The sequence below is a fragment of the Salvelinus alpinus genome, chromosome 1, assembly GCF_045679555.1.
Source record: "Salvelinus alpinus chromosome 1, SLU_Salpinus.1, whole genome shotgun sequence".
Lineage (NCBI taxonomy): Eukaryota > Metazoa > Chordata > Actinopteri > Salmoniformes > Salmonidae > Salvelinus > Salvelinus alpinus.
Genome location: NC_092086.1, coordinates 85,477,252 through 85,497,941, shown reverse-complemented (window position 1 = coordinate 85,497,941; position 20,690 = coordinate 85,477,252). Strand labels below are relative to the sequence as shown.

Sequence of the window (20,690 nt, the reverse complement as noted above, 5' to 3'; positions counted from 1 at the left end):
TGAGAAATGTTGTAAACCTTCCCTTGTGTCTTATGTTGCTTGGCATATCAATTTTAGATGAGTGATATTAAACCATTACGCATACACATTTTACCAAAAATAATCAAACGTGCCCATATTTTACTGCAATTGTCTTTGGAAAACAACATGTACAGTGAAATACAGTAATTAATGGAAAATACGTTTTTTCCCCTTCGTTTAAACAAAATCACAGACTTGATTATTGCTGTCATTCGCAATCATTCGCAGTTAGAGATAGACATGTATCTTGCTCATTGAGGTTACAATAGTCCACATTGCCCCCCACTGGTTAAACGGCATTGCAACAAGAGAAATCGCATTTTGCTGTTTTAAAACGACTTTAGCTACAAATAGGCAGAAAAGTTTTATTGTACGATAGCCATAAAATATTTACAATAAAGTATTTCATACTGTACAACAAAATGGGGATAAAACAATTTTGATGCACAAAACTGCAGCATCTCTATGAACTTATTCAAAAGCCAACCACACACTTGAAACACTGCACTGGGATGAGCACTAATTTGCTGAATTACAGGTTGCATCATTATCTTGCAATGCTAGAGGTTAAATACCCAAGTGCAATTAAGAACATGTTGGCCACAAACTAAGATCAGCCAACAAGCTGAAATGGAGCCAAATCAATCCCCATGTTTGGTGGAAAACAAGATTTGCATTTCGTGCAAAGAGGAATTCTGTCATTTTTCATCAGTGGTAGCACTTCTGTTCCTTCTAGTACTCTGCCAAATAAAAATAAAAACTAATATATATATATAAATCCAACACAATTTAAATATATTATAGATTAAGTACACATATGTCAGAAAAACAATATTAGTGGTACATAGTACCAAGAGTCTTTCTTTTCCACACATCTCAATGTTCAAATCATAACAATATTAACATTATATTCAAAGAGTAGACTTTTCAATTGAACATTTGTAATTGAGATTTGCTTAGACATTGCTTTTGACAGTACATATAAAAAAAGAAAAGGTCAACAATCACCATAAAAAATAACTAACATGAATATATTGGGGTTAAAGAGAAATCTAAATATGTATAAAATTATATTGAGTAGCACGGAGTTGCTCTTTCTTTGCAACTGTAGAACTTCTTCAGTCCACAACAAGGAGTATTTCTGCATTTGTCTATGCTCTGTAATGACATGGACAAGGAGCCAGAGCTAGAGATACATGTGGTTAGCTAGACCAGGAAATCAATATGGTCCATTCCAGTTTCACTGTACCATGTCTGACCCACCCTCTACAGTACATTAGGGCACAGCCAGGAGGGCAAAACAAGTCAACCTATCATCATAGTAACCCACCCCACCGCCACAATACTCCAGGAGGGCCCAGGAATATTAGCAGGCTATGCATCAGCCACAAATAAAAACTTTACAAAGCACCTACTGGTGAATTCCATCTTAAAATTGTACGTGTCACTCTGAACCCTTTCAAAGCGATTTCATTAAAAACAAGAAATAAGGAATGGGCATAAGGGCAAGAGGTGGTGGTGGTGTAAGGAGAGACGATGTGCAGGAATCAAGAGAGGAGTGGACAACCTAATCTTCTTAGTGATCGCTTTATGAAGGATGCTTCAGGTCCCTGCAGGCTCCCTCTTGGATGGCATAGTAACAGAGGTAACCACGGCAGGGCCGATGCTTTCTGAAGTGCTGCTTCTTCTGACAGCTCCCGGTCAGCCATATTTTGTGTCATAGCTTGTCATCTCTCCTTCCCTAGGGAATTTGTTCTGGAAGGAAGTCTGGTACTCTGATGCTCTTTGTGCCACTGCTTTGTTTTTCTTTTTCCTCTTCATTTGTTCAGCGATGCCTTCATAGTGTTACGAACAGTTGGAAGGATGGATGGATGATATACTTCAAGTTTTCCCGCTCACGCACATATAGTCACACACACACACACACACCGGTACAAGTTAATGCAGGAGATCATGGAATGCATTTGTTCTTTGATCTCTATTGATGCGTTTCATCTTAAGGTAATTCCAGTGTACAGTTCATCACTGGACTAGGGGACGTGTCTGTCTGTCAGTCTGGCTCTATAGGGTGAGGGACGAGGGGAGTGACAATGCTTTGGTTCTCCACGGGAGGCTCATAACTGGGGAGAGAGATTGTCCATGTTTCATTGTCAATCATCATACAACAGTAAACGTGTCACGGGTGAGGAGTTATTTTATATAGTTGACTACAGTGGCAGATAAATGCAATGGCTTTGGACTGTCATAAATAGGAAACCAGAGCATACAGATATCCGTAACAATTACAAGGCATTTATAGAAATTGGGCTTGGCGAATTGTCTTCAATGCACTCAAGAGTTTGTACTTATCCAATGTGCAGTGTACTTATCAAGAGTCCACCATGTTGTAGATTGAGGCAGACTGACTTACCTTGGTGGATTCGCCAGGACTATCGTGGTGCGCCTGGTGTACGACGTCATTGACGATCATCTTAGCGATCTTCCAGGCCATCTCCTCCTGGGCCTAAACACACACGTTACGATTCAAAGTGTTCATCAAACCTAGTGTTTGTTAGTTCAAACAGATTCAACACAAGAGGAGCTTGTTTTGTTGTTTTACATACCTCATCAGAGTTGCCTTGAACAAGTTTCTTCATGGCTAGAGAGAGCATGGAACCTGTGAGGAGAGAGGGAAAAATAGGGCAATAGTAACGAGGACGAGCCTCTTATCTATTGCTCCTCTGTAAGCTACTGGACATACGAGGTACATGAAAAATATATCACAGAACAGAATTATCTTAGTATGTGATGTATGCATTTGGAGGAAACCGAGGGCTGGAAAAGCAAGTTTGTGATTTGAGCCATGAAATCTAGTAAGAAAATGTCTTTTACATATACAGTACAAGTTTAGTCCAGGGCTTATATCTATTTCCTCTTTTTTCAGACAAAGTTCTCTTCTAAGAAATCCTAAATAACAGATTCATGTTTTACTGTATAGTCTTTTATAAGATCTAAAAGCACCTTGGGTTTTATTTGGGGGTGCCTCGCAAATTTCAACCCACTCTCTGATTGGGGTTAGGAAAAGAAGGAGGCAATACCCACACCATGGATGCCAAAGTGACATGGCACCAAAATCATACAAGCAACAATGAACAGTAGAGAGAAAGAGCTACGAGTGAGCGAGACAGGCATATATATATATATATACACACGAAACATTAAGGACACCGGCTCTTTCCATGACAGACTGACCAGGTGAACGCAGGTGAAAGCGTTGATCCCTTATTGAGGTCACTTGTTAAATCCACTTCAAATCAGTGTAGATGAAGGGGAGACAGGTTAAAGAAGGATTGTTAAGCCCTGAGACAATTGAGACATGGATTGTGTATGTGTGCCATTCAGAGGGTGAATGGGACAAAATATGGACAAAATATTTCTGCCTTTGAATGGTAGTAGCTGCCAGACGCACCAGTTTGTGTCAAGAACAGTTTCCGTGACACCCCTTCAAATTATTGGATTCTACTATTTCAGCCACACCTGTCGCTGACAGATGTGTGCCTTCAGAAAGTATTCATACCCCTTGACTCATTCCACATTTTGTTGTGTTACAGCCTGAATTAGAAATTGATTATTTTTCTCACCCATCTAAACAGAATACCCCATATGACAAAGTGGATACATTTTTAGAATTAAAAAAATACAGAAATATCTCATTTACACAAGTATTCACACCTCTGAGTCAATACTTTGTATAAGCACCTTTGGTGGTGATTACAGCTTTGAGTCGTCTTGGGCATGTCTATCAGCTTTACACATCTGGATTTGGGTATTTTCTCCAATTCTTCCTTGCAGATAATTCTCAAGCTCTGTTAAGTTAGGTGGGGAGCAGCAGTGAACAGCAACAGATTTTCAATGGGATTCAAGTCTGGGCTTTGGCTGGGCCACTCAAGGTCTTTCACATTCTTGTTCTGAAGCCATTGCAGGGTTGCTTTGGTTGTATGCTTGGTGTCCTTGTTCTGTTGGATCATAAATATTTGCCTCAGTCTAAGGACTTTTGCACTCTGAAGCAGGATCTCATCAAGGATTTGCCTGTATTTGGCTCCATCCATTGTTCCCTCTATTCTTAGCAGTCTCCGAGTCCCTGCCACTGAAAAGCATACCCATAGCATGATGCTGCCACCACCATGCTTCACGGTAGGGTAATCATTTTGTCAATTTTGAATTCAGGCTGTAACAACAAAATGTGGAATGAGTCAAGGGGTATGAATACTTTCTGAAGGAACTCTATAGCCTATAAATAATTGCTACATTAGTGTTTGCCTGTTACCTTTGGATTTCTTCACATCCGGTTCTGGTTCGGCCTCCCTGATAAACTGGCCCAGCTCGTTGACTTTCCCAAACGTCATTCTTCTGAACAGTGAGGGGAACATAGCCAATGAAGTCATACATATAGGATGTTAATGGAGACAGCACTGTTACTAGCCTGGTCCCATATCAGTTTGTGTTGTATGGCCAACTCCTAATAGTCATAGTCATTTGGTCCCAGCACAAACAGATCTGAGACCAAGCTAATCTCTTACTGCAACTAGGACAAGGCCCAAGGCCGCACAAATATCCTATATCAGCCTGTGTTGGGCCATTAGACTGCTATCAGAGCTGATTGTAATGTAATGGGGATGACCTACAAATCTGCCATGTCACCGAGGACTGCATGGCAGTCTTTGAAAATATGTATTTGGTGCGGTTTAGTCACTTCAATGGTCATTACACACTGGCCTACTTAGCTAGCATCAAATAACTCTCTTGGGAAAATTACAGTAGTAAAATCAGGGCAGTTGAAGGGTAGCTATGGAGGAAATTTTGCACGATTATAAAAACAATTTTCACTCATTTTGTCCAGTAGAGAAACATGAAAACCCAAATCAAATATTTGAAATAGTAATGTCGTTTACAGAGCCATTTGAGGTGACTGTACTTGGAGAGTGGTGAGAATAAATAACTAAGGAGGCCTGAGTAGGCTATGCAGAGACTCACCCAGCATAGGGGCGCTGGTACAGGGACTCTGGGTCCAGGCTGGCTATGTCCACTGTTATTGCTTCGTCAAAGTTTTTCAAGATTTTTATTGCTGCCACCTTTTTGGCACCTTGCTGTAAACAAAAGAATATATAATGATTTGCACATTTAGAGCAGAACTAGAGGGAGAATCAATCTATTTATGTTAAGTAAACACATTAATACCCACTGACTATTGAACAAAAGGTATGAGTGCTACTGCTGTTGAACATAATTGAGTTGAGTGCACTTAGACAAACTTCTGATGAAAAGAGGAAAATGCCAGTAGAGCTAAAGTGAAAGTACAGGTGGTGAGCAGGTCAGGTGTGGTGTTATCTACCTGGGCTTGAGACCCCTCAGTGGCGTTGGTGCTGCGGTCAAGGTCAGAGGCCACGCCTTGACCGGGAGTGCTAGCCAAGACAAACTCATCCGCTCGGACAGAGTTGATAAGGTCACTCAGATACTTGTAGTAAAGGTTACTCGACAGGAAGCCTGGCATGTAGACCTGCGAGAAGAAAAATGACATTAACAAAGCTAAACTTCAAAATGCCTTTCAGTCACAAAGGTCTTCAGTTTTCTGCAGAGCCTGAGGAAGTATTTCAACATCATCCCTAGCCTTGGCAACAAAGTCATACCACTGAGACATACAGTGCATTCGTTTAGTATTCAGGCCCCTTTTTCCACATTTTGTTACGTTACAGCCTTATTCAAAAATTTATGAAATTGTATTTTCCCCCCCTCAATCTTCAACACAATACCCCATAATGACAAAGCAAAATAAGGTTTAGAAATGTTTGCGAATGTATATAAAAAAATTAAACTGAAATATTACATTTACATAAGTATTCAGAACCTTTACTCAGCACTTTGTTAAAACACCTTTGTCAGCTATTACAGCCTCGAGTCTTCTTGGGTATGACGTTATAAGCTTGGCACACCTGTATTTGAGGAGTTTCTCCCATTCTTCCCTGCAGATCCTCTCAAGCTCTGTCAGGTTGGATGGGGAGCGTCGCTGCACAGCTATTTTCAGGTCTCTCCAGAGATGTTCGATCGAACTCAAGTCCGGGCTCTAGCTGGGCCACTCAAGGACATTCAGAGACTTGTACCGAAGCCACTCCTGCGTTGTCTTGGCTGTGGGCTTAGGGTCGTTGTCCTGTTGAAAGGTGAACCTTCACCCCAGTCTGAGGGCCTGGGCGCTATGGAACAGGTTTTCATCAAGGATCTCTTTGTACTTTGCTCTGTTCATCTTTCACTCGATCCTGGCTAGTCTCCCAGTCCCTGCCACTGTAAAACATCCCCACAGCACGATGTTGACACCACTATGATTCACCGTAGGGATGGTTCCAGATTTCTTCCAGACGTGACGCTTGTCATTCAGGCTAAAGAGTTCAATCTTGGTTCATCAGACCAGATAATCTTCTTGTTTCTCATGGCTGTCATGTGCCTTTTACTGAGAAGTGGCTTCCATCTGGCCACTCTACCATAAAGGCCTAATTGGTGGAGTGCTGCAGAGATGATTGTCCTTCTAGAAGGTTCTCCTTCTAGATTGTCCTTCTAGAGGAACTCTAGAGCTCTGACCATCGGGCTCTTGTTCACCTCCCTGACCAAGGCCATTCTTCCACGATTGCTCAGTTTGGCCAGAAGGCCAGCTCTAGGAAGCGTGTTGGTGGTTCTAAACTACTTCAATATAAAAAATGATGGAGGCCACTGTGTTCTTGGGGACCTTAAATGCTGCCGACATTTTTGGTTCCCTTCCCCAGATCTGTGCCTCGACACAATCTACGGACAATTCCTTCGTACTCATGGCTTGGTTTTTGCTCTGACATGCACTGTCAACTGTGGGACCTTATATAGACAGGTGTGTGCCTTAAACAAATCATGTCCAATCAATTGAATTTACCACAGCTGGACTCCAATCAAGTAGTAGAAACATCTTAAGGATGATCAATGGAAACAGGATACACCGGAGCTAAATTTCGAGTCTCATAGCAAAGGGTCTGAATACTTATGTAAACAAGGTATCAGTTTTTTTGTTTTTTAAAATAAATGGGGCATTGTGTGTAGATTGATGAGGAAAAAAATATAATTTTATCCATTTTAGAATAAGGCTGTAACGTAACAAAATGTGGAAAAAGGGAAGGGGTCTGAATACTTTACGAATGCGCTATATCTATGGATCTGGTACAACTACCTTCAATAACCCCAAAGGCCTGTCATTGGTCATCTAAGCCTCATGGTTTCAATCTAAAGGAGTTCCCAAATGTAAATACATTTGACATGTAATTTTTGTTTTTCTAGCTGAAGTCCTGGTGAGTTTGCAGTGACCCCGGTGTTTCCTATATGTTGACATATGTATTTGGCCCAGGTAAATGGATGACCTACGACCCCTCACCTTTTCCATGGTGGTCCAGGCCTGTCTGAGAGGAGTGGTGAAGCAGTCAGGTAGAGGCCCTCCCTCCCTGCAGATATTAGACTCTATCTCCATCCGCACAGAGTCATCGAAACCCAGCGGGTTGGTGGCTTGGAGTGAGAAATACCTGGGGAGGAAACAGATGAGATCATTATTAAACTGGTGCTCAAATAAACAAGCCAGGCTGAGTAATGTGGAGGTGGTAGTCCTTTACACTCATACCAATATACAGCTGAAAATGTAAGACTTGGGCAGCAATAAACGCTTAAATTGGAACGCAGTGGCTGACAAAGTTTTGCTGTACAATACGTCAGAACTTAGGCTCTGTGCTTCAAAGCACTGTATGGGTTTTGACTGACAGCCATTCTGAACTTGAGCCCCTCGCGTGACATGAAGTTCGTTATTTTATAACTTAGCTAGTCATGCTAGCAATAGAACAGGCTTTCAAATGATGCCCACCTGACCCAGATTACAATTTATAAATGGACCATTTTTGGATTGCGTAAACAACAGTAATTGTGTGATGGCGTGGATGCAGGGTTGTGTTCCAAACAAAACAGTTACAAGTTGCTCTAGCTCCTCAACGGCACAGCTAGGAGAGCTAAAAATATATATTTTTAAAATCACCTTATAGTCGAAGACCCTTCTTTGAGTCATAAAACTGCATTGAAATTATTTAGGAACTGTGCTTGGAGACACCAGTTAGTCCTCTCGCTCAAACCCTTGTAATTTGTTTGTCTTATGTTGCACCTACCCCACATTTTCCTAGAATATTGTTATGTTACTGAATGTTTCCAGAGTATTTTCAGATCTCATTATCAAACAAATGTGACAAAAAGTACAATAAAATGTAAAACAGTACAACAGTGTAATGTTGTAATGTTTGGATTCAGTCGTGTCAGGTGAACTGTTGTGTTCTCACCTTTGGTCAAATAATTGCCATATAATCTCCAAACTGTTCCTTTTCTAAGATAGTGTGAAGGCCTAGGTAGTGTGAAGGAAAAGGTAGTGTGAAGGAAAAGGTAGTGAAGGCAAATATAGTGTAAATAGATGTCTATACCAATAGCGTTTACTGGTAGAATAGTGTGAAAATGTCGTCAGTCAGATGTCTACAGCGGGTGGTCTCCCAAACACAGCGCGCTGAACGATCGGCAGACAAACGCTAGATCCCTATTCGGTGAGACGTGTGTGAGCTGTTACTTGTCGTAAAGGATCATGGCGTCGTTCTGGGCCTCCAGGCCGTCGTACTGGCCAGCCTTAGCAGACAGCTGGTCCTGGAAGTTATCTGCTGCCAGCCAGAACTGCAGGACATTCACAGCGTCCTCCTTTTCCATGTACTGGGGAGACACACAACATACTAGCTTTATTACCAACGACACTTCTATTAACACCTACCATATGACACTAATGTAGAACAGAACAGAGAATAACAGAAGAGAAACAAAGAACACCAGTACCACTAATGAGTAAAACACCTATGAATGAACTTGATAAACTGTGGCTGTGTATATTTAATAGCGAACAACAGTAACATCAGTTGTGTTGCTCTTACCTCAGAGAAGTAGAAGAGGGCCGACTCACAGAATAAGATGTCTGCCAGGAACACAGAGCCACTTGTCAACACTTCGATCTGGTACTTACAGAAATGATGGCTGCGCAAGAATTCACTAAAGTGCCTGGGAAATATAGATTATACAGTTAAAGTCAGATGTTTACATACACCTCAGCCAAATACATTTAAACTCAGTTTTTCACAATTCCTGACATTTAATCCTAGTAAAAATTCCCTGTTTTACGTCAGTTAGGATCACCACTTTATTTTAAGAATGTGAAATGTCAGAATAATAGTAGAGAGAATGATTTATTTCAGCTTTTATTTCTTTCATCACATTCCCAGTGGGTCAGAAGGTTACATACAGTGGGGCAAAAAAGTATTTAGTCAGCCACCAATTGTGCAAGTTCTCCCACTTAAAAAGATGAGGCCTGTAATTTTCATCATAGGTACACTTCAACTATGACAGACAAAATGAGGGAAAAAAATCCAGAAAATCACATTGTAGGATTTTTTATGAATTTATTTGCAAATGATGGTGGAAAATAAGTATTTGGTCACCTACAAACAAGCAAGATTTCTGGCTCTCACAGACCTGTAACTTCTTCTTTAAGAGGCTCCTCCACTCGTTACCTGTATTAATGGCACCTGTTTGAACTTGTTATCAGTATAAAAGACACCTGTCCACAACCTCAAACAGTCACACTCCAAACTCCACTATGGCCAAGACCAAAGAGCTGGGCAAAGGACACCAGAAACAAAATTGTAGACCTGCACCAGGCTGGGAAGCATGAATCTGCAATAGGTAAGCAGCTTGGTTTGAAGAAATCAACTGTGGGAGCAATTATTAGGAAATGGAAGACATACTGATAATCTCCCTCGATCTGGGGCTCCACGCAAGATCTCACCCCGTGGGGTCAAAATGATCACAAGAACAGTGAGCAAAAATCCCAGAACCACACGGGGGGACCTAGTGAATGACCTGCAGAGAGCTGGGACCAAAGTAACAAAGCCTACCATCAGTAACACACTACGCCGCCAGGGACTCAAATCCTGCAGTGCCAGACGTGTCCCCCTGCTTAAGCCAGTACATGTCCAGGCCCGTCTGAAGTTTGCTAGAGAGCATTTGGATGATCCAGAAGATGATTGGGAGAATGTCATATGGTCAGATGAAACCAAAATAGAACTTTTTGGTAAAAACTCAACTCGTCGTGTTTGGAGGACAAAGAATGCTGAGTTGCATCCAAAGAACACCATACCTACTGTGAAGCATGGGGGTGGAAACATCATGCTTTGGGGGTTTTTTTCTGCAAAGGGACCAGGACGACTGATCTGTGTAAAGGAAAGAATGAATGGGGCCATGTATCGTGAGATTTTGAGTGAAAACCTCCTTCCATCAGCAAGGGCATTGAAGATGAAACGTGGCTGGGTCTTTCAGCATGACAATGATCCCAAACACACCGCCCGGGCAACGAAGGAGTGGCTTCGTAAGAAGCATTTCAAGGTCCTGGAGTGGCCCAGCCAGTCTCCAGATCTCAACCCCATAGAAAATCTTTGGAGGGAGTTGAAAGTCCGTGTTGCCCAGCAACAGCCCCAAAACATCACTGCTCTAGAGGAGATCTGCATGGAGGAATGGGCCAAAATACCAGCAACAGTGTGTGAAAACCTTGTGAAGACTTACAGAAAACGTTTGACCTCTGTCATTGCCAACAAAGGGTATATAACAAAGTATTGAGATTAACTTTTGTTATTGACCAAATACTTATTTTCCACCATCATTTGCAAATAAATTCATAAAAAATCCTACAATGTGATTTTCTGGATTTTTTCCCTAATTTTGTCTGTCATAGTTGAAGTGTACCTATGATGAAAATTACAGGCCTCTCTCATCTTTTTAAGTGGGAGAACTTGCACAATTGGTGGCTGACTAAATACTTTTTTGCCCCACTGTATGTAACCTTCTGACCCACTGGGAATGTGATGAAAGAAATAAAAGCTGAAATAAATAATTCTCTCTACTATTATTCTGACATTTCACATTCTTAAAATAAAGTGGTGATCCTAACTGACCTAAGACAGGGAAAACCTAAATGTATGTAAACTTCCAACTTCAACTGTATATGGTCACATTTACATTTATGATATAGGAGTGGATTAGTGTATAACAGAACTGCGGTAAAACTTTCATCCTAGGAGAAAAATCATGAGACCTTTAAAGAAAAACACTGGCACTTTACATTAACTAATTGAATAAATAAATCTTTCAATGGATACGAGAACAGGAAGATTGGAAAAACAAAAAAAAACATACTGTTGTTCCATGATGGCGAAGACGACAGACTGTGCAATGACGAAACAGTTTGGGTCCACCAGTCCATCCTCCCCACAGATTTTAGCTGTCAAAAATGGAAAAAAGGACAAAAAACGGTCACCATCACACAACCGATTATCAATCATCCACAAAATAGTTATCCCAAAACCTAGCTAAATGATTACAGCGGATTTGATCTTTAACGTTGGTTGCAACATTCTTACTAGGTCTAACATTCTTAGGAATGCATACAGTACTCACAAAGTTCTGATACAATACTCACAGTGACTGTTAGTACTCATACCGTGACTGCAGTGTCTTAGAGTCAAAGTCCCATACTAACGGCAAATTGGTGGCAATCAGGACTCATTTCTTACCAACTATGTCGTTTCTGAGCTGTTCTGTGATGGGGATGGGCCTAGCAGCGTCTGGAGAGATGTACTTGGTGAAGATGTTCACTGCATCTCTCTCTATACCTACAACACACAGGAGAAGATGTTTAACAGCCAGCCACGAGTCATAAACTGTGTTCAACTCAGATATTGTTACCTCCAATGTGCAATTAAAACAAATTAACATCATTATTCTGACAGCCAGTTGTTTCACACGGTGGAGATAAGAACAAATATAGTGAAAATACAAGCCTTCTCTAGTCAGTGAGTTATACAGGCCTATAAATAAATGATAAAAGATAAGCCCAACACACAAAAGGATTTTGAGTACAGCCATAGAGTCTCTGAAACATGCATCACCAGTCGGCTCGAAGAGACTCCAGGCTACTTACTTAACATTTATCTATGCAAGTAAATTATGAACAGATTCTTTACAATTACGACCAGTCAAACGTACTCTTCATGAGCTTGTCTGAGAGCTCCTTGAGGGCGTTGGTGGACTGCAGCTTGAATGACGTCCCTGTCCTGTGGGAGGGCTGTCTGGTGGGGGTGTCTGCCCTGCTGGGAGTGCCAGGCCTCTGGTCCACCACAGAGCTGAAGGAGTCCCTGTGGACGAGCTGCGCCATGGGGCCTTCACTGCTGTTACTGTTAGCGTCCTGGGGGCTGGGGGTAAGGGGGCGTGAGGAGGAAGGCCTGGGGATGGAGGGTAGGTCCATGTCTGAGTTGGATGAGGGGTCGGGGGAGACGGGGGTGGAGGCGGGCTCGGCCAGGGAGCTGTGTTTGACTGAGTTGAGGCTGTGGGCCCGGACCCGAGACCAGCTGGTGGAGCGAAAGCTCTCTGCCTCCAGCCAGAAGCAGACCAGGTGGTCAGCCCCACGGGCCTCCTGGAACTGGATGTAGTAGGGCATGGCCACATTGTCCCGCAGAATCTGATCCACCGTCTTAGACAGGCGCGAACGAGTCTCAGAGGCCAGGTAGTTCACACTAGAGCGCCCTGAAACACACAACCATACAGTATAATAACACTGGACCCCCCTGAAAGACAATCAACCAATCAATCAAATGTCATTATAAAGACCTTTTTACATCAGCAGTTCTCACAAAGTCTTTAACAGTAACCCGGCCTAAACAACCACACCATTCTGAATAAAACCATACACAATCAATAACAAAAGAGAATACTTATAAAAGTTCCTGGGTCACATGACCAGAGAGGCCATATGAATGACTGGCTGAAGCCTGGCTGGGGGCCTCCAATTACATAATGGACTAAAGTTGGAGCACTAAACAGCGAGCTGACTGAGGTGTTTTGTGATAAGTGTTGTGTGTTCCTGGTATCAGCTCCAGAGTTGGCAGGCAGCCACGGGTGACTGAGCCGGAAGCTTAGCTCTCACTCGCTCGCGCCCGTGCCCCCCTCTCTCGCTCGCGCCCGTGCCCCTCTCTCTCGCCCCCCTCTCTCTCGTGCCGTGCCCCCCCCCCTCTCGCCGTGCCCCCCCCCCCCTCTCTCGCTCCGTGTCTCCCTCTCTCGCTCCGTGTCTCCCTCTCTCGCTCCGTGTCTCCCTCTCTCGCTCCGTGTCTCCCTCTCTCGCTCCGTGTCTCCCTCTCTCGCTCCGTGTCTCCCTCTCTCGCTCCGTGTCTCCCTCTCTCGCTCCGTGTCTCCCTCTCTCGCTCCATGGCTCCCTCTCTCGCTCCATGGCTCCCTCTCTCGCTCCATGGCTCCCTCTCTCGCTCCATGGCTCCCTCTCTCCTGTACAGGAGCTCACGCCCGCTTAGTCCTGTCTGGGGTCCAGTCAGTGCAGTATACACTGAATTCGGAAAGTATTCAGACACCTTGACTTTTTCAGCATTTTGTTACGTTACAGCCTTATACTAAATACTTTCAGAATGCACTGTAGTATAGTCACCCTACTCTACTGCATTCCCAGGCCAGGCCTCAAAGATGCACCACTGGTTCAACCACCCCCTCCCTCTGACTAACCGGTAACTAAAGGACCTGTCCCAGCAGGTGTTGTTTCTCACCATGTCATAAACAATACTGGTGTAGCTGGCTGCTGTAGCACTATAAAACAAGCTCCTGATATCCACCCACTAATGAACTGCTTGATTTAAATAGCCTACATCTTCAGAGGGAAGACGATTTAGGGAGTTCTTATGTATCGTACTTAGGGCACAGCAAGCTTCTCAGTACGACACATACATTATAAGTAGGACCAGAAGTTTTACCAGGCCATGTGTTCACTCAGGAAAACCTCTGAGCCATACTGATGCATCATACTAAAAAGCGTTGCTGGTAGCGTGCTGGTTGGCCAAAAGGCTAACCCATGCATGAAGCTGGAGAGAGCGCGTCGCAGGATTAGCCTGGCCTGTTGGCAGTTAAACACACCAGCACCATTATCATTTTGTATCAACTCACTCATATATGGTCACACAAAATCGAGTCAAAAGGACAGAATTTAAAGCGAAAGAGCTCATCCATTCAAATCACCAATCTAGGATCAGTTTAGCCTTTTCAATCATAATGACCTAATCCTAGATCAGAACTGCTACTCTGAAACACTTGTTAATACATGCCATGAAGACTAAGACAAATCAATGGAGGACTGGAGGTACATACCCAGATCCCCAAAGTGTGCAGCCTCCATGTGGATGGGCTGTTTCTTGAGGATTGCTGTGCGTCCGCGGGCGAAGGAGTCCATATTGGCAGAGATGGCGTTGATAGCCACATGGCTGGGCCCCGCCGCCTCCAGGATGGCATGGTGGTTCCGGAGACTCAGGGAGGGGGACTGGGGGCTCGTTGGGGCTACAGGGGAGGAGGAAAGGAGGATGGTTGAAAAAAAAATAGGTATCTTAATTCCTTTGATCAATACAGTCAATGTAGGCTTAACTTTCTAGATGACAGAAACCCACAACCTGTTATGGTCCTGAAAAACGACTTATTTAACTTAAGTCTGTAGCAATTCAGTACATGAATGTCTCCAGTTAGAGCTCAGAGGGTGCTGTGACCTTTTTTGAAACACTGGGGTGCGGGAGACTTATTGAGTTTTAACTTATTAAAAAGGTCACTGTGAGCCTGTCTGAAAAGGGAAAATACTTCACGGCTATCTCTCTATCAACTCTTAAACTCAAGTCTCAACTTCGGATACAAATACTGCCTGATATACACCGAGTTCACCAAACATTAGTAACACCTTCCTAATATTGAGTTGCACCCACCCCTTTGCCCTCAGAACAGCCTCAATTCGTCAGGGCATGGACTCAACAAGGTGTCGAAAGCGTTCCACAGGGATGCAGGCCTATGTTGACAGCAATGCTTCCCACAGTTGGGTCAAGTTGGCTGGATGTCCTTTGGGGGGTAGACCATTCTTGATACACACAGGAAACTGTTGAGCGTGAAAAATCCAGCAGCGTTGCAGTTCGTGACTTAAACCGGTGCACCTGGCACCTACTACCATACCCTATTCAAAGGGACTTGAATTTTGTGTCTCGCCCATTCACCCTCTGAATGGCACAATCCATGTCTCAATTGTTTCATGGCTTAAAAATCCTTCTTTACCTGTCTCCTCCCCTTCGTCTACACTGATTGAGGTAACATCAATAAGGGATCCTAGCTTTCACCTGGATTCACCTTATCAGTCTATATCATGGAAAGAGCAGGTGTTCTTAATGTTTTCTATACTCAGTGATGTGTCTTATTACCTACATCAATCAATTCTCTCAGAATATTTACCGAAATAAATACAAATATAATTAGGAAGAATGATTAAAAAGAGAAAGCTCAGAGGGAAATACCGGTACCCTCAAAAAGGTGTGAGTGAACAGAGCACTGCAACTAAAAGAGGCACTGCTTTCAAAGAACATCCAACAAGGGCCTTCCTCTATTTTCAGGGCTTCTCAAAAATGAAACATCAGGTGGCAGCAGCACATCACTGCAATTCATCATTTCAGAGAGTTAGTAGTGGTACCCACCTCTATTGACTTTAGCATCAACTGGTTGCTCAGGTTCCTTTCCTTTTGCTGTGGGTCAAAAAAGAATTACATAGAGACTGCTCTAATTACAGTGCTAACATTTGATTCACAATACAGGGGGAGATCAGTGACTGGAATATTGGGCATGGAGTCATTGTAGGGTAAAGCAATAGGGATGATGCAGTGTCACTGAAAAAGCACTCACTAAACTATCCAGTTACATGACGGTCTAGGCCTGGTCGGGAAACAGATATGCCTGTGACAGTGATAACCATGTCTGTTCAGCAAACACTCATGCACAGATCCACACTGTCATACACAGATAACATACGGAGAGAGAAACAAGCTACTTGTGTGTGGCTCCTAAAAGGAATAAAACAGTTATTCTTCACATTGAAGCATGGCTGCCATTTTACAAGGCGTGTTTATTGACTGCAGTGGCCTTGGTCTATCAGCTCGAGTGTCACAGCAGAGGCATTTTCCCCACTTCGTTGTCATGTTGTTACTGCAAAATACTCTCATCACCATAGTGAACAGTCTGGAAACAATGTCCTGTTTTTCTACACATTTCAGTCCTCCTGTTACATAAAGTAACAGAAATCACCTGGTTACAATAGTGTGGTGAAACTGAACCTTCTGCGCATGACACAAGGAGTCTTTCTGAGGCTCTTTCAGTTGTCAGTGGAGTGGGTCAGCAGATAGGCGCTGGTCTGTGTAGGGCAGGCCTCAGGGGAAAGGATGGAAACCTATTTTTCATTAGAGGCATCATATGGTGAGCATTTATAATTTCATTTGGTATATAAATCGGTGTCTAAATATGATTGTTATCATCATAAATTAATATTATCCATGGTTTGCAGCACTGTAGGCCTAATACTTTACAGTAGCTATCAAGACAAGTGTGTGTGTGTGTGTGTGTTACTAGCCCAGGAATCAAGGTTTATAGTTTGGCCTAGTAATTTTCATGCAATAATATTTGCTTGAATCTCTTTGGACCACAATCCCAAGGTAAATACTGAGTAGCCTAGAGACATTTAACACAATTAGCTTAAGTCAATCCTTTAAAGCTGCAATATGTAACTTTTTGGGCGATCCGACCAAATTCACATTGAAATGTAAATTCTAGATCTGTCACTCATAGAAAGCAAGTCTAAGAAGCAGTAGCAAGTCTAAGAAGCGGTCTGTGTGTGCTATTTCCATGAGTTTAGTTGGTTTCTAGGTTTAGATGGTACAATGATTCTCTACCCTATATTTGCTTGTTTTGTCACAAACTGAAATTAGGCGAACTATTTGAATTTTAGCAACCAGGAAATGGAGGAGCAATTTCTGCATAGTACATCTATCAAGCACCTTGAAAGGTAAGTTGAGGTAAGGTGCATCATTAGGTCATGAGTTCGGGTCCTGCTTTGCATGGCATAGCCCTTTTATTTATTTTATTTTTTATTTTACCGTTATTTTACCAGGTAAGTTGACTGAGAACACGTTCTCATTTGCAGCAACGACCTGGGGAATAGTTACAGGGGAGAGGAGAGGGATGAATGAGCCAATTGTAAACTGGGGATTATTAGGTGACCGTGATGGTTGAGGGCCAGATTGGGAATTTAGCCAGGACACCGGGGTTAACACCCCTACTCTTACGATAAGTGCCATGGGATCTTTAATGACCTCAGAGAGTCAGGACACCCGTTTAACGTCCCATCCGAAAGACGGCACCCTACACAGAGCAGTGTCCCCAATCACTGCCCTGGGGCATTGGGATCTTTGTTTAGACCAGAGGAAAGAGTGCCTCCTACTGGCCCTCCAACACCTCTTCCAGCAGCACCTGGTCTCCCATCCAGGGACTGACCAGGACCAACCCTGCTTAGCTTCAGAAGCAAGCCAGCAGTGGTATGCAGGGTGGTATGCTGCTGGCGATCATGATTTGATCATGATTCAAGAGTCATTGGACGAAGGCGTCTTCTGTAGGGGGGAGTTGTGTTAAGAGCCGCGGCGCTCGGTCTGAACATTAACACACATTGCTTGCTGTACAGTTTTGGAAGCACAAGGACCTCATCTTTCATGTTGGTGAGAAATCCTTTTAAATTGATACACACCTTTATAGGGTTAGGGTTCCCACATGGACATATTTCCATGTTACAGCACTTGTTTACAGAACACAGACAAAAGACAGAGTGGATGGCCTCCCGAGTGGCACAGCGGTCTAAGGCACTGCATCGCAGTGCTAGAGGCGTTACTACAGACCCGGGTTCATTACTACAGACCCGGGTTCATTACTTGGCTCATCGCACTCTAGCGACTCCATGTGGCGGGCCAGGTGACTGCAGGCTGATCCCGTTCGCCAGTCATTAAATTGACTCTTCCACGCCCGTTGCAGCGATGAGACAAGATCGAAAACTGGGGACAAAAAGTAAAATACAGGTGAACTACCAGTGCTCATTAGGTATCTGCGTCTCCGAACACCTGTGTGAACGGAAGACTGACACCACAAAGTGATGTCACTGAAAAATATTGTCGGCTGCACTGTGTTAAATCCGGTTAAAACAGTAAGTGTGTATTTTGTATTTGTGAAATTATTTTGATGTGATGTGGAAGTACATTGACTGTATGTTTGTTTATTCCATGTGCAACTGTGTTGTTGTTTGTGTCGCACTGGTTCGCTTTATCTTGGCCAGGTCGCAGTTGTAAATGAGAACTTGTTCTCAACTAGCCTACCTGGTTAAATAAATGTGAAATTATTTATTTATTTTTAAAGATTGATTTCTTTTTAGAACCATACTGCAATTGAGAATTGATTTATCCTTCTAGAACCATACTGCAATTGAGAATCGATTCACGTTTAGGTGGAGTATTTGGCTGTTTTGGCTTCCAGAGCCAATTTGCCATTTAAAACCAGGCGTTCCTGCATGTGGGCATTCCTACATCTGCAGGCACCCCCTCGTTTTTCTTCTATTGGCACTACAGAGGGTAGTGCGTACGGCCCAGTACATCACTGGGGCTAAGCTGCCTGCCATCCAGGACCTCTACACCAGGCGGTGTCAGAGGAAGGATCTAAAAATTGTCAAAGACCCCAGCCACCCCAGTCATAGACTGTTCTCTCTACTACAGCATGGCAAGCGGTACCATAGTGCCAAGTCTAGGACAAAAAGGAGGGAGGGAGGAGGGGTTCATTCAGGAACCAATAGGATGTTCGAGGGGCAGCCTTCGTGCAAATGGAATGCCCACATGCAGGAATGCCCTGAATTGCGGGCTGCAGTTGCACACTATTGCTTTAACCAGAACATGTAAGGTCCTTGGACTAAGGAGTAAAGTTAGGCGCCTTTGGTCCAATAATGGGCTATCCATGGGGCATAGCAGACTGGCATGGAAGACAGACAAACTAAAGAAAAATGTATGTGGCATTATTAGCTAACACATCACAAAGTGAAAGGCGACGATGTGGTTAGTTAATACCCAATCTAATGTGCATTGTCCAAGAATGAACTTAGATCGATCATGGATGCTAGTTAGGTCTTAACATCAGCTAGCGATTTAAGTGGCAAACGCTATTGAGAAGGAACACTGGATTAGTTTGGTAACACAGATTTGAGATCATCTGGCTGCTTGTTGTATTTCTTCATATTTGAAAGAGATAGATGGATTATTTAGCAAATACATTTTTCTCCAACGGATATTTGTCGAAGGCTTGACTTGACACAGACCTGTCAAGCGCATTCTCATCTCAGTCATTAGCCATCGAGCATTTCTCAACCTCTCCCGCGAGCCTCTTCTTTACACCCTTCGGCTTGCGCTAGCTGGCTAGGTTAGCATACTTCCTTACCTTTCCTCCTGAAAAACGACATGACGATTTTCACGCTCTGAATGTATCCTCAGCTCAATGACAACATCCCGTGGATTCCCGAGTCCCTTCATTCACATGCATCGATTCTAGACAACTGAAATGGGTGTATTTGCAACCGAGAGGACTGGACTGTTAGATCCAAAATTTCCCCCTTCTGAAATCAGTGGCCATATTGTCAATACGTCTCACTTCCGGACTGATGCTGCAGCAGCATTGTGGGAAACTTGCATTATTTGCTAGTGACAGTAGAGGGCAATAACCACAAGGAAGATATTATCAGTGGGGAAGTAAGGTGGTACGGCATCCCGGCAAAATAAATAGTGAGGGTATGCTGTACCGGTAAAACGTGCGCCTATCACAATTACAACAACATGACCAAAAAACTATACACCACTATGTAACATTACTGCATGTCAGCTCCATGAAAAATGTGCCAATTGACTGGAAACCGGGTGGTATACGCCCAAATTGCATTGTGGTTTGAGGAGAACACTTACATTTTGTCAAGGAGAGATGAGTGGCTGAGATGTTGGTGGACAAGGTGGAGGTGAGATGAGGTGAGTGGCCAAAAGTGGATGCATCAATTCAGGCTACAAGTGTAGGCCTAATGACAATCACAGAATGTCATTACAATACACATAGTCGAGAATGGATGAAACATTAGCTAATGTTACATGTCAATTACAATATTAGCTCAAGTCTGTGTATAAACACTAGTTTTTTTATGTTAAGTTAAATAGAAGTTACCTTGCCAACTACATCAGTCAACTAAATAGTAGCCAATTTCTACTCCGCTTGCTTTTACAACTCAGTGAAAGAGCACCACACATACACACTGAACTATGCTCAACTCTCCCGTGCTGGTCCAGCCAGCCTTCCAGAAGCTTCCCAGTCACAACTTGTGGACTTGTTTATGTTTATGTTTGAGTTTATTTATTTTTTACATTGACAGTGCACATTAATCAACGTTTCAGTAAAAGTGCCGGTTTTAGCCAGCTGGCTAATTTTCAACCGCAGTCCCTGGGCAGGTTATTAAAAACAATTACAATATAGACAATCATTGAGCAGTGAGCACACGCAGAGCGACATAGCATACAGACAGAGCAACATAGGACAAGCAAGACGTAGCATACAGACAGAGCAACATAGAACAAAAAGCAGCAAGACAA

General features: G+C 43.2%; 1 protein-coding gene across 3 annotated transcripts; it reads right to left on the bottom strand.

The window, feature by feature from the left end:
• Nucleotides 1–372: 372 nt before the first annotated feature.
• On the bottom strand, nucleotides 373–19,729 carry LOC139532424 (A-kinase anchor protein 10, mitochondrial-like). 3 transcript variants are annotated; one of them, XM_071329990.1, is made up of 15 exons: nucleotides 19,501–19,729; nucleotides 15,684–15,731; nucleotides 14,332–14,517; nucleotides 12,175–12,711; nucleotides 11,703–11,801; nucleotides 11,326–11,410; nucleotides 9,015–9,138; nucleotides 8,663–8,799; nucleotides 7,445–7,589; nucleotides 5,393–5,557; nucleotides 5,035–5,147; nucleotides 4,328–4,407; nucleotides 2,625–2,677; nucleotides 2,432–2,524; nucleotides 373–2,141 (listed from the first exon to the last, which is right to left on the bottom strand). In XM_071329990.1, exons 1-15 carry the CDS (start codon nucleotides 19,520–19,522, stop codon nucleotides 2,136–2,138), a joined length of 1,893 nt encoding a protein of 630 aa, XP_071186091.1. In that variant the 5' UTR covers nucleotides 19,523–19,729; the 3' UTR covers nucleotides 373–2,135. The 3 variants fall into 3 exon arrangements, with proteins under 3 accessions (XP_071186091.1, XP_071186082.1, XP_071186101.1); XM_071329981.1 differs by having other exon boundaries at nucleotides 4,328–4,410; nucleotides 19,501–19,728; XM_071330000.1 differs by lacking the exons at nucleotides 373–2,141; nucleotides 2,432–2,524; nucleotides 2,625–2,677 and adding an exon at nucleotides 2,700–4,228 and having other exon boundaries at nucleotides 4,328–4,410.
• Between the last annotated feature and the right edge of the window lie 961 nt (nucleotides 19,730–20,690).